General features: G+C 46.9%; 1 protein-coding gene across 6 annotated transcripts in view; it reads left to right on the top strand.

The window, feature by feature from the left end:
- Nucleotides 1-14,846, top strand: part of CDH13 (cadherin 13) — a 1,882,652-nt gene that overhangs the window by 1,164,570 nt on the left and 703,236 nt on the right. For all 6 annotated transcript variants that reach the window (XM_068261396.1, XM_068261398.1, XM_068261397.1 and 3 more), the window contains one exon: nt 100-308. In XM_068261396.1, coding sequence (XP_068117497.1) covers nt 100-308 — 209 coding nt within the window. The remainder of the gene's footprint in view (nt 1-99; nt 309-14,846) is intronic.

Below are 14,846 nucleotides of genomic sequence, written 5' to 3'. Positions count from 1 at the left end.
TTTGGAATATCTGAAACTGACATGACGTTGCTGAGAGTCAGTCCTGTTTGTGATGTCACAGTGAAGTAACGCCTCCATATCTCTTTTTGTTCCTCACAGTGCAGTTTGACGATTGTCAAGGTAACCAGGAGGTGATTTATGAAGTTTCAAACCCAAACTTTAAAGTAGAAGCGGATGGATCATTAATAGCACTGAGGAATGTGACGGAAAACCTGCGCGCTCTGTTTGTCCACGGACGTTCGCCGCACTCGGACGACATGGCGGAAGTGAAGATCCTGGGGAGGCGAGACCGGCACGGCTCCACAAAGGTAAGACGTATCCTATGCATGATTTACCATCCAGTGACATGTTTTCCCATTACTGCACAGTGGCGACCCCTGTGTTGCCTGTGGGTGGGGAGAGGGGAGGCTGCTGTGTGGCTTTAATGGGGGAGGGGAGGCTGCTATGTGATCTGATTGGGGAGGTGAGGCTACTTTGTGGCCTGATTGGGGGAGAGGAGGCTGCTATGTGATCTGATTGGTGGAGGAGAGGCTACTTTGTGGCCTTAAGGCAGCCATACACTGGTCGATGTGCCATCAGATCGACCAGCTGACAGATCCTTATCTGATCGAATCTGATCAGAGAGGGATCGTATGGCTGCCTTACTGCAAACAGATTGTGAATCGATTTCAGCCTGAAACCGATCACAATCTGTTCAGCTGCTCCTGCCGCCTGTCCCCCCCCCCCCCCCCCCCCCGTATACATTACCTGATGCTGGCTCCCGGGCATCTTCTCCGCATCTTCTCAGCGCTGCACCCGCTCCATCCCGGCGCTTCCTGTGTCACTCCGTGACCAGGAAGTTCAAATAGAGCGCCCTCTATTTGAACTTCCTGGGTCACTGCAGTGACCCAGGAAGCGCCGGGATGGAGCGGGTGCAGCGCTGAGAAGATGCGGAGAAGACGCCCGGGAGCCCGCATCAGGTAATGTATTTTTCATCGGATCGGCCGCCGCTAGCGACGCGCATTTTACCCGCGGGCGATCGAGGGTAATTTCCCGCACGGCGCGATCGACGGACCGATCCGATTTCGGGAGGAAATCGGATCGTCGGCGGCGTTTACCGCGAACGATTGGCAGCAGATTCGATCCCAGGATCGAATCTGCTGTCGAAACGGCCGGGAATCGGGCCAGTGTATGGCCACCTTTATTGGGGGAGGCAAGGCTGCTATGTGACCTTATAGGGGGAGGGGAGGCTACTGTGTGGCCTGATCAGGGGAGGGGTTGCTGCTGCTCGACCTGATCTGGGGAGGGGAGGGGAGGCCACTCAGTGGTTTTATGGGGGCAGGGGTTGCTGCTATGTGACCCGATCAGGGGAGAGGTTGCTGCTGTGTGACCTGATCTCGGGAGGGAAGGCAGCTGTGTTGTATCTTTGGACAGTCTTAAAGGACATCCGAGGTGAAAATAAACTGATGAGAAAAACAATTGTATTCATCCTCCTCTCCTAAAAATGACTTATTTAGATATCCCAGGGTTTTATTTCATAGTTGAATCTAGTTTTGAAGTTTTTACTGTTTCATTGTCTCTGCTCAATGACTACTTCATTGAAGTATGCTAGAACTCAAATCTTTGAATTGTTGACCCTTTTTATCTCTTTCCTGCTTTCAGAAGGCATTGAATGACAGGAAAGAATTGTATAGCTGTAATTACTTATCAGTGAGGATAAAGGCCCATACACACGTTGGATTTTTCCGAACGACAGGTCGTTTGAACGTCTTATCACCCGAACGACAGTCTGTACACACGCCTGATTTGGCGTGCGGACGACTGAACGACGGGACGTTCAAACGACCCGTCGTTCGGAAAAATCCAACGTGTATATGGGCCTTTATGCTATAGTCTGACCCGGACAGAAACGGTCACTTGCATTCCTGATTTTTAACTATTTCAGGCAGAGAAAGAAAAAAAGGAACACAGCCTAGTTATTTGTGTGCTTAGCACTGTACATACACATGTCTATCTCATCATGTCACGTGCCACCTCGGGCATCCTTTAAGGTGGTTCACACACGATACAATAAAATGATTCAATTTTATGCCAATTCGATAAATATGATCGGATCTCCCCAAAAAAATCGAAAGCTTTTTTTTCATTCGACTGAAAAATCCGATCGGATTTCCCGTTTTTTTTTTTAATTGATCCGGAATGTTGGAAATTTTTCTTCAATTTTTCTAAAGATTGTATGACGTGTGAGATTGTCAATTTATTAATATACACACCCTAGCAATTTTCTCAGAGTTTCCAATCATTTTTATCACAATTGGGGAAAAATTGAACATAGGTGTGTGGCACATTGGTCATATTTTTGAAATGTTACAATCAGTCAGAAAAATTGATTGCAATTCTTGAATTGAACAGATATATTTAAAAGATTGTGTGGTGTGTGGCCACCTTTACAGCTTCTCACAGCCAAACTTTGACAAGCATTACCCCCCCCCCCTCCCAATTATGTAGACTAATGAAGCTGAGCTAAACAACAGCCCCCAATACACAGCCTGCACTCAGCTCTATCAGATCACATGCAGAGGCATAGCAATAGGGGTTGCAGAGGTAGCCACCGCATTGGGGCGCTTGGGCCAGAGGGGCCCCGAAGGGCCCTCCCACAACTACAGTATTAGCTCTCTATTGGTCCTGTGCTCATAATCACGTCTATAGATACTTTGAATAGTAGTAAATATGAACAAGCTGTTCCCCATCCCCTTCTTGCACCTCTGATGCTGTAGTCGCCATTGGCAGGTTTTGGTGCACCGTATCAATTGTTATGTATAGAGTGCTTGGGGGGCCCCATTGTAAAACTTGCATCGGGGCCCATTGCTCCTTAGCTACGCCACTGATCACATGACTATTTTAAAGACAGGATTCTTAGCTGGAGAAGACTACATTGTCCTACCAAAGTAACAGGAGGGCACTTAAAGAGAACCCGAGGTGTGTTTGAAGAATGTTATTTGCATACAGAGGCTGGATCTGCCTATACAGCCCAGCCTCTGTTGCTATCCCAAACCCCACTAAGGTCCCCCTGCACTCTGCAATCCCTCATAAATCACAGCCGTGCTGTGATGTTTACATCTGTAGTGTCAGTCTCAGCTGCTCCTCCGCCTCCTGCATAGCTCCGGTCCCTGCCCCCGTCCCTTTTCTCCAATCAGCAGGGAGGGAAGGGATGCAGGCGGGGACTGGAGTTCTGCAGGAGGCGGGGAGAGCAGCAGACTGACACTATAGAGATAAACACAGCCAGCTCTGACAAGCTGTTTGTCAGCAGCATGGCTGTGATTTATAGAGGGATTGCAGAGTGCAGGGGGACCTTAGGGGGGTTTGGGATAGCAACAGAGGCTGGGCTGTATAAGCAGATCCAGCCTCTGTATGCAGATAATATTCTTTAAACCCACCTCAGGTTCTCTTTAAATATCAGTTTATTTAAATCTGGCTTCAGAGCAGCCATACTTGCAGAGCAAGAAAGGGAAGCCACAAAATACTTGGCCTTGCGCAGGGGCAGGGAACCTAGGGCTCGGGAGCCAGATGTGGCTCTTTTGATGGCTACATCCGGCTCACAGACAAATCAGTAGGGATTGATTCACTAAGCTACATTGCTCATGCAGCACAGCTTAGTGTGGCAGCACAAGTAACATTTTCAAAGTAGTGCAAGCTAGTGCTGTAGCATGCTCTACTAACTTACTCACGCTACCTAAATTGAACAACAGCTGCTCCAATTGTCCCACTCTGGACCCTGTCAGGTCCAGTGACTTTGTTGGACAAGATCCCCACACTTTGGTTGGGCCAATAGGCTGCCGGTCACTTGACCGTCCTACAAAGTACATCAAACCCCAAGTCAGCTAGCTAATTGTACAAGTTGTTAGTCGGTATTTCTCCTCTCTGGCTCTCGGGGAAATTGCTGAGGTTGCTGACACCCAAGAGAAGCTGAAGACGTGTCTGACACTTACGCTGCCCAGCGGATCAACTGTATACACATCACCATGGCAAGTTGGCAACAGGGACGTGAGCCCTACTGCCCCAGTTTGAAACATATTGTATGGCTCTCACTGAATTAAATTTTAAAATATGTGGCGTTTATGGCTCTCTCAGCCTTAAAGGTTCCTGACCCCTGGCCTAGGGGCACAGAAAGTATAAAGCCAGTCTTGCAAAAGAGGGACAAGTGGGGGCTCTAATCATGCTGTCTATATGCCATTGTTTTTTCTTTGATACTGTTTAGGGATGGTAAACTGTGAACCTCTAGCAAGGACATTTTGTTATGTGACGTGTTCACTGTACTCAGAAAAGTAATAATCGTAGTAACATAATAAAAACAATAATAATAATGTGGCTCTTAGGATGGGCTTTAATTAGCAGCACAATTGTGATAACGGCTGTATAAATATGGCTTGTGAAGCTGCAGTATCTGGATTGCATGCAGAGTACATTCCATTACAGAACTCTCTCAAATTATACTCACTTTCAGCTATTAAGACTCTGAAATAATTTCATTATCTTACCTGATTGGATTCATTGTCTCTGGAGAGCCTGTGATGAGTTCTTGACCCCAGGCCTATACCAGGATTATGAATCTGGGCTTGAGGGTTTTTTGGTGAAAAGATCTGGCAGGATTTGTGGTTGAGGACAGAATCAGTAGAATGTCGCTGTAGGGAGAAAGTTGCATGTTTTGAGACAGTTGCCCTTTTCTCCCTAGGCAGTCACAGCCACTTCCTGACAAGAGGAGGATCTTAGTATCAGGGCCGGATTTGTACTCTTTACCACCCAAGGCCACTGTCACCAGCCCCCCTCCTTCAGTATACGTAGCCAGATGACCCCTCACCATTTCCCTCTAGTGTAGGTAGCCTGATGACCTCTCCCCTCAAGTATAGGTAGCTAGATGACTCCCTTAATCCCTCCCTTTCCCACTCCCACCTTTCAGTATAGGTAGCCAGCTTGCCTTCACACTGCAGTAGCTATCAGTGTAACCTCTCCACTCGTCTCCAGCACAGAAGATTCCTCTTCCCCTCCCCCTCTGTCTCCATCAGCCGCTGCTGTACATTTGTCCATACAACCAGCATCTCTCACTTGTAACTTGCCCAGCATGTTGCCATCAAGTCAGACAGGATGAGGAAGCTTCTTCGTTGGAGACGAGCAGAGATGTGAGCGACTGGCGGCTCCTATTCCACATTCTCCACTTATAACTCTGCAATGCTGCCAAAGTCCATAGCCGCCGGCCACAACGCCAACATGCAGAGAGAGCAGGGCGGCCGCTGCACAGGCGGCTGGAAGTAGAGTACCGCGATCAGGCACTTTCCTAATCTCCCTGCACTGCAGCATTTGCAAGCACCAGTTTAGCCTGCTGCTTTGGTGCCCTTGCTCCTCTGGTGCCCTAGGCCATGGCCTAGGTGGCCTTGGCCGAAATCCGGCCCTGCTTACTATTAACCACTTGAGGACTCAGCCTTTACCCCCCCCTTAAGGACCAGCGCTGTTTTTTCCATTCAGACCACTGCAGCTTTAACGGTTTATTGCTCGGTCATACAACCTACCACCTAAATGAATTTTGGCTCCTTTTCTTCTCACTAATACAGCTTTCTTTTGATGCTATTTGATTGCTGCTGCGAGTTTCAGTTTTTATTATATTCATCAAAAAAGACATGAATTTTGGCAAAAAAATGATTTTTTTAACTTTCTGTGCTGACATTTTTCAAATAAAGTAAAATTTCTGTATACATGCAGCGCGAAAAATGTGGACAAACATGTTTTTGATGAAAAAAAACCCATTCAGTGTATATTTATTGGTTTGGGTAAAAGTTATAGCGTTTACAAACTATGGTGCCAAAAGTGAATTTTCCCATTTTTAAGCATCTCTGACTTTCCTGACTACCTGTCATGTTTCATGAGGTGCTAGAATTCCAGGATAGTATAAATACCCCCCAAATGACCCCATTTTGGAAAGAAGACATCCCAAAGTATTCACTGAGAGGCATAGTGAGTTCATAGAAGATTTTATTTTTTGTCACAAGTTAGCGGAAAATGACAGTTTGTCACAAAAAAAAAAGGTTTCCATTTCTGCTAACTTGTAACAAAAAAAAAATGAAATCTGCCATGGGCTCAACATGCCCCTCAATGAATACCTTGAAGTGTCTATTTTTCAAAATGGGGTCATTTATGGGGTGTGTTTACTGTCCTGGCATTTTGGGGGGTGCGGAATTGTAAGCACCCCTGTAAAGCCTAAAGGTAGTCATTGCACTGTGGGCCCCTTAGCGCAGTTTGGCTGCAAAAAAGTGTCACACATATGGTATCGCCATACTCGGGAGAAGTAGTACAATGTGTTTTGGGGTGTATTTTTACACATACCCATGCTGGGTGGGAGAAATATCTCTGTAAATGACAATTTTTTGATTTTTTTTTACACACAATTGTCCATTTACAGAGTTATTTCTCCCACTCAGCATGGGTATGTATAAAAATACACCCCAAAACACATTGTACTACTTCTCCTGAGTACGGCGATACCACATGTGTGGCACTTTTTTGCACCCTAACTGCGCTAAGGGGCCCAAAGTCCAATGAGTACCTTTAGGATTTCACAGGTCATTTTGAGAAATTTGGTTTCAAGACTACTCCTCACGGTTTAGGGCCCCTAAAATGCCAGGGCAGTATAGGAACCCCACAAATGACCCCATTTTACAAAGAAGACACCCCAAGGTACTCAATTAGGAGTATGGTGAGTTCATAGAAGATTTTACTTTTTGTCACAAGTTAGCGGAAACTGATTTTTATTGTTTTTTTTTTACCAAGTGTCATTTTCCGCTAACTTGTGACAAAAAATAAAATCTTCTATGAACTCACCATACTCCTAATTGAGTACCTTGGGGTGTCTTCTTTGTAAAATGGGGTCATTTGTGTGGTTCCTATACTGCTCTGGCATTTTAGGGGCCCTAAACCGTGAGGAGTAGTCTTGAAACCAAATGTTTCAAAATGACCTGTGAAATGCTAAAGGTACTCATTGGACTCTGGGCCCCTTAGCGCAGTTAGGGTGCAAAAAAGGGCCACACATGTGGTATCGCCGTACTCGGGAGAAGTAGTACAATGTGTTTTGGGGTGTATTTTTACACATACCCATATTGGGTGGGAGAAATATCTCTGTAAATGACAATTTTTTGATTTCTTTACACACAATTGTCCATTTACAGAGATATTTCTCCCACCCAATATGGGTATGTGTAAAAATACACCCCAAAACACATTGTACTACTTCTCCCGAGTACGGCGATACCACATATGTGGCACTTTTTTGCACCCTAACTGCGCTAAGGGGCCCAGAGTCCAATGAGTACCGTTACCATTTCACAGGTCATTTTGAGAAATTTGGTTTCAAGACTACTCCTCACGGTTTAGGGCCCCTAAAATGCCAGAGCAGTATAGGAACCCCACAAATGACCCCATTTTACAAAGAGGACATCCCAAGGTATTCCGTTAGGAGTATGGTGAGTTCATAGAAGATTTTTTTTTTTGTCACAAGTTAGCGGAAAATGACACTTGGTAAAAAGAACCAATAAAAATCATTTTCCGCTAACTTGTGACAAAAAGCTAAATCTTCTATGAGCTCACCATACACCTAACGGAATACCTTGGGGTGTCTTCTTTCTAAAATGGGGTCATTTGTGGGGTTCCTATACTGCTCTGGCATTTTAGGGGCCCTAAACTGTGAGGAGTAGTCTTGAAACCAAATGTTTCAAAATGACCTGTGAAATGCTAACGGTACTCATTGGACTCTGGGCCCCTTAGCGCAGTTAGGGTGCAAAAAAGTGCCACACATGTGGTATTGCTGTACTTGGGAGAAGTAGTACAATGTGTTTTGGGGTGTATTTTTACACATACCCATATTGGGTGGGAGAAATATCTCTGTAAATGGACAAATGTGTGTAAAAAAAATCAAAAAATTGTCATTTACAGAGTGATTTCTTCTACCCATCATGGGTATGTGTAAAAATACACCCTAAAACACATTGGTCTACTTCTCCCGGGTACGGCGATAGCACGTGTGGCACTTTTTTGCAGCCTAACTGCGCTAAGGGGCCCAACGTGCAATGACTACCTTTGGGCTTTACAGGGGTGCTCACAATTTAGCCCCCCCCACCACATGACAGGACAGTTAACAAACCCCACAAATGACCCCATTTTAAAAATAAGACACCACAAAGTATTCCATGAGGGGCATGGTGAGTTTATAAAAAAATATATTTTTTGTCACAAGTTAGCAGAAAAGGATACTTTGTGAAAAAAAAACAAAAAACAACAATTTATGCTAACTTGTGACAAAAAACAAAATTTTCTATGAACTCACCATGCACCTCACGGAATACTTTGGGGTGTCCTCTTTCCAAAATGGGGTCATTTGTGGGGTCTGTCCTGGCATTTTAGGGCCTCTGCAATCATTACATGTATGGCCAGTATTTCTGCTATACTCCTTATATTGGGCATACAGGTAGTGCATTCTGGGCTGAAAGGAAAAATGAACGGCAAACATCCCTTCATTCGCATCGATCAATGTGAATGAACAAATATCTGCCAAAAAATGTGAAACAAAAAGAAAAGAAAGAGGGACATAGGAGCTGCCACCCCAAAAATCCAAACCCACCAGCTCGTATGCCCAGGCAAACCTGATTTATTCATCCACATCGATCGATGTGAATGGATAAATCATTGCTTGAGTTCTTTTTTGATACAAAGTGCTTGCCAAAGCATATGAACCCCGACACCGCTCCTCGGCCCATATGCCTCGGCAAACGTATCTTTTTTACTGTGGAGGAGAAATCTCGTCCTACAGCGCTGCATGCACTGATTTTGTGTAACCTGACAGAAGCGCAATGCTTCTGTCAGGATGCACCATCAGTGCTGCAGCTGATTGGTCGGTCGGTCGGTCGGTCTGGATAGAAAAAAGAGAGAAGAAAAACGAAAAAAACAAAACAAAAAGGAGGGGAAGGCGTCCGCCTGGACATAGGAGCTGCCACCCCAAAAATCCAAACCCACCAGCTCGTATGCCCAGGCAATCCTGATTTATTCATCCACATTGATCGATGTGAATGGAGAAATCATTGCTTGAGTTCTTTTTTGATACAAAGTGCTTGCCAAAGCATATGAATCCCCAACACCACACCTTGGCCCATATGCCTCGGCAAACGTATCTTTTTTACTGTGGAGGAGAAATCTCGTCCTACAGCGCTGCATGCACCGATTTTGTGTAACCTGACAGAAGCGCAATGCTTCTGTCAGGATGCATCATCAGTGCTGCAGCTGATTGGTCGGTTGGAAAAAAAGAGAGAAGAAGAAAAAAAAAAAAAAAAGCAAGCAGCAAAGCACTTCAATAACATTAACTTTTCAAACTTTATTAAATATGTTCAAACCAAACAATAACATTGGTAACCAAATATTAACTTTTTTGCTTACCTGTTTTTTTTTTTTTGTTTTTTTTACCTGCGAGCTGAGGATAAACTTCTCCTCCCCCATGGGTCAATGTGCAAAGTGCAAATCGCACAGATATGTGGCGAAGTACATTATGCATTCTGTCCCAAGTGAAAGGAGAGGTTTCTGGCAGGCCAGTGTATTTGGATCTCTCAAAACCTGATGTTTGGGTTCACACTGCATACTGGCCTATCCGGTCGGTCGAGCCCGCCGCACCGTCTCGCCCAAAATAGATCTTCAGGGAATACCACAAGAGTAGCATTCGGCCTAGTAATTAACTGCGTCGCCGTAGACTAACATGACTTCCGGGCCGACCCAAATTGCCGCAGAAGCCACGCAGTAACGTAGGCATGCACTAGCGTTAAGTCAAGCACTTCCGGCGTAGGGGGGGACCGCAAAGTGTGACTTTTGCTAGGCAATTTGCCCTAACGCATCGCGCCAGTGTGAAATAGCACTGAGAGACCCTTGTGTGCCTACTGCTGTGTCTGTAGTTCCCTAGGTTCTAAAAGTGTGCCTTCTCGTGGTACCTCTCATAACACTCCCCTAGGCATAGGCCAGGCTGGTCAGGACAGCGGGGACAGTAAACGGGGGTGTCACGCCTTATTCCAGCCTTGCTGCAGACACGACATCTTTTTCTGGGGTTGCGTTGTTGGGGTACTGGGAATCGGGTAGGCGTAATGCCTTCCATGCAGCCGGCTAGTTGCATTTGGGGGTTGGGCTCTGGCACCTTCTGGATAGAGGAGTGCCGAAACAATGTCTTCCTGGAATTGAAGGAAAGATCCAGTTCTCCCAGCCTTACTGTAGAGAACAAAGCTGTTGTACATCGCCAATTGAATTAAATACACAGACACTATTTTATACCAGCGTCTGGTTTTCCGGTAAATTAAATAGGGCCCTAACATCTGGTCATTGAAGTCCACCCCTTCCATGTTGGCATTATAGCTGTGGACGGCGAGGGGCTTTTCAATGACCTCTGTTGCCCGTGTAATTTGTACTGTCGTGTCTGTGTGAATGGTAGACAGAAGGTAAACGTCCCTCTTGTCCTTCCATTTCACCGAGAGCAAGTCATCGGTACACAAGGCGGCCCTCTCCCCCCGTTGAAGTCTGGTGTTAACGAGCCGTTGGGGGAAGCCCCGGCGACTAGGCCGCACGGTGCCACAGCATCGGATTCCTTCTAACTTTAAGTGCTGAAAGAGGGCCACACTTGTGTAAAAGTTGTCCACATAAAGATGGTACCCCTTCTGGAACAAGGGTGACACCAAGTCCCACACAATCTTTCCACTGCTCCCCAGGTAGTCAGGACATCCGACCGGCTCCAATTTTGAGTCTTTTCCCTCATAGACCCTAAAACGAGATGTATAGCCTGTGGCCCTATCACAGAGCTTATACAGTTTCACCCCATACCGGGCGCGCTTGCTTGGGATGTACTGTTTGATGCCAAGGCGCCCGGTAAAATGTACGAGGGACTCATCTACACAGATGTTCTGTTCAGGGGTATAAGCATCTGCAAATGTGGATGACAGGTGGTCTATGAGGGGCCGAATTTTGTGGAGCCGGTCATAAGCTGGGTGGTCTCTTTCATGACAGGTGTCGTTGTCATTGAAATGCAGGAAGCGCAGGATGATCTCAAATCGCGTCCTGGACATGGCAGCAGAGAACACGGGCATGTTATGTATTTGGCGTGTAGACCAATAAGAGCGCAATACATTTTTTTTAGTAATACCCATGTTGAGGAGAAGGCCCAAAAAAATGTTAAGTTCGGAAACTTGGAGTGGTTTCCACCGAAAAGGCTGGGCGTGGCAGCTTTTCGGATGGGCGGTTATAAATTGTGTGGCATATAGGTTGGTCTCAGCCACAATTAAGTCAAGGAGATCCTGGGTAAGGAACAGTTCGAAAAAGTCTAGGGCCGATCCTAGTTCAACTGTCTCCACCTGGACTCCAGACTGGGCGGTGAAAGGGGGCAGTATGGGTGCGGCGGGATCAGGGGAATGCCAATCAGGGTTTGCCAGCACCTCTGGAAAACCAATGGGAGTACGGGCCCGTCTACTTGGTGGCTGCGGATCGGATCTTAATTCACGTACCACCGAACCAGTTTCTACTTCCAGGATGGTGTCCGCCACTTCACCAGGGTCTTCTGCAGAAGTACTGGTGTTGATAGGTCCAGGAGATGCTGCGCTGCTGGTGCATGCCTCACCAAGAAAAATCAGATCAGTGCCACTCTGCTGCCCTTGAGACTGATCTTCCGCCACCTGCAGTCCAGTGACATGGGGTGTGGTACGCCTGGCTCTAGCCGGGACCTCAACCTCGTCATCGGAACTATCGGTCAGAGAGCCACTGCTGTCTACAGGATCGTACTCTGAACCCGAAGATTCGTCGAATAAGTCGACCCAATCATCCTCATCCGACTGGTCCATGTACCTGTAGATGTCTTCATTGGAAAACCTCTTTTTTGCCATGGTGGCCTGCTAAATTTAGGAGGTATTCCTCTGAGACTACCCTGGAAAAGAGCACCTACCTAGCGAAAGGGAGTACTTGAGAGGTAGAAAGCTGTGGTCACTGAGTTTAGATTAAAAAAAAATCAAAACTGATGTTTACAGTGCCACAGTGTTTTTTGCAGTGATCAGAAAAAAAAAATTTCTGTCACTGCGGTGGGGCAGGCTGAACGCAGTGCAGGCGAACAATCAGGTCTGATCGGGCAAACACTGCGTTTTTTTGTGGATCCTAGTGACCCTAATATAGATCTGACTGTGATCACTAATAATCACTTAATATACTATATAGTACCAATGCTGATTAGCGACAGTGATGACGCTAATTAGTGACTGTGGTGCAGTGGGCTGAGCACTAACTGACACTAACAACCCTTTTGCTTAGCTAACTGGCCTAACTGTTTGTTACCACTAGTGATACTAAAAAAGTTTTTAGATCACTAGGATAGTGATAGTGATGGTGAGGGGGGGGGGGGGAATCAGAGAGCAATCACAAATAATCAAAAACAATCACGAGACAATTACAACACAATTACAGCAATCGGCGCAATCAAAGCCAATCACGGACCAATTGAATCCAATAACGCGACAATCAAAAACCAATTACGTGACAATTGAAGCCAATCACACGACAATCGATGCTAATCACAGGGCAAAACAGCCAATCAGTGGGCAATTGGCACAATCAAAACCAATTACGGGCAATTGAAGCCAATCACGCGACAATCGAAGCCCAATTACGTGACAATCGAAGCCAATCACACGACAATCGATGCCAATCACAGTGCAATTGAGACAATTGTAGCCAAACAAAGCACAATCAAGCCTTGCAGACAGGAGATAAGATACACAATGGCAGGGGGGAGAATATACACAAGCAATGCACTAGTAAGGTGTGGGGAGGATCTGAGGGGGTGGGTGATCAGAAGCCCCTAAGGGGTAGTTGGGGGTCTGATCTGATGGATAGGAGTGACAGGTGGTGACAAGGGGTGATAGATGGGTTATTGACGGGTGATAAGTGGGTGTTTACAGCAGGGAAAAACAGATGCAAACAATGGACTGCTGATGTGATCAGGGGGGGGGGGGGTCTCGGGGGATCTGAAAGGGTGGGTGGGTGATCAGAAGCCCCGGTGCAGTTGGAGGTCTGATCTGATGTGGGGCAGTGACAGGTGGTGACAAGGGATGATTGACAGGTGACTGATAGGTGATTGACAGCTGATCAGTGAGCGATTACAGGGAGATAGATAGTATACAGGGGGGGGGGGGGGGTCAGGGGGAGGGGAGATCTGAAGGGGTGGGTGGGTAATCAGATACCCCTAAGGGGTAGTTTGGGGTCTAATCTGATGGATGGGAGTGACAGGTGTTGACAGGGGGTGATAGATGGGTTATTGATGGGTGATAAGTGGGTTTTTACAGGGAAAAAAAGATGTAAACAATGGACTGCTGATGTGATCAGGGGGGGGGGGGTCTCGGGGGGATCTGAAAGGGTGGGTGGGTGATCAGAAGTCCCTAAGGGGCAGTGGGGGGTCTGATCTGATGTGGGGCAGTGGCAGGTGGTGACAAGGGATGATTGACAGGTGACTGATAGGTGATTGACAGCTGATCAGTGGGCTATTAGAGGGAGATAGAGATATGCAGTATACAGGGGGGGAGGGAGGGGGGGAGATCTGAAGGGGTGGGGGGTGATCAGATAACACTAAGGGGTAGTTAGGGGTCTGATCTGATCAATAGGAGTGACAGGTGGTGACAGGGATTGATTGATGGGTGATATGGGGGGTGGTTAGGTTGAAGCTGCGTGCTTCAGGGGGGTACAGGGGGGTGTCTGATGGGTGCTGCGGGTGATCGGGGGGTCTGTGGGGCTCCTAAAGTGTGTGGGTGGGTGTTCTTACTGTGCCTGCTCTCCTCGCTGGTGGTCGATCGCTAAGTGTGACCACCAGCGGGAGGCAGGCAGTATAATACAGTTTGTTACGTAAACAAACTGTATTATACGTGTTCGATTGGCCAATTTAAATGTTTACAGCCCGCCGACGCTGCTGATTGGCCGGCGGGCTGAAGTCACATGGGGGCCGAAGAGTGTGACGTAGCGATCGCACGGCTGTAGCCGCGCGATCGCTCGTTAATTAGGCTGCAGCCGGCGACGGAGTTCTGCGTCGCTGGTCCTGCAGCTGCCACTTTGCCGACGCACGGTATAAGCGTGCGGTCGGCAAGTGGTTAAATAATCAGGGGTATATCAAGAGAAAAACAAGAAAAAAATCTGGAAATCCAAAAATTGCAAAATGAACTTTTTCTTTTAATATTCTAAAAAGTGCTGAGAATAGTATACAAAATCTCCATATAAATATCCATCAGAAAGAACACATCAAGTAGTACGGTGTGTATTTTTCATTTATGGTAGAAAAGCCAACAACATCGATTTGTTTCAGGTCAAGGACCCTCCTTCAGACCTTTATATACACAATGAATATCTGCACAGGATAAGTATACAACAATTCCTCATCTGTGTGAAGAAACGCGGAAAAGCCGCCGCATGGACGCAGGATGAGGCGGCTGTTTCCGCGGCTGGCATAGCGGAACGCGGAGAAACCGCCGCAACTGACGCGGCGGTTTGCGCGCACAGGTCTGCTACTGACAGTCTGACCAGGCGCGGGGAGGCCACCGCATGTGCAGATAGCGGTGCGTCTCATCCCGCGTGCAGGCCAGCAGAGACATTGCAAAGCGTGACTGGTGTGGCTGGGACTGATAGTCCACACAGGTTCAGAATGACGCTGAGAGGCAGAGTTTATATGACAGCCAGAAGAAGGTCAGCTGGCCAAGCTGGTCAGCTGACATTTCCACCACTTTTTATTGGTCCAGCACTTAGGGGAGGCGCTGGAAGCGCTGATGTGTATATAT

Source organism: Hyperolius riggenbachi, chromosome 11 (genome assembly GCF_040937935.1).
Source record: "Hyperolius riggenbachi isolate aHypRig1 chromosome 11, aHypRig1.pri, whole genome shotgun sequence".
Lineage (NCBI taxonomy): Eukaryota > Metazoa > Chordata > Amphibia > Anura > Hyperoliidae > Hyperolius > Hyperolius riggenbachi.
This window is presented reverse-complemented; position numbering and strand designations above follow the sequence as displayed.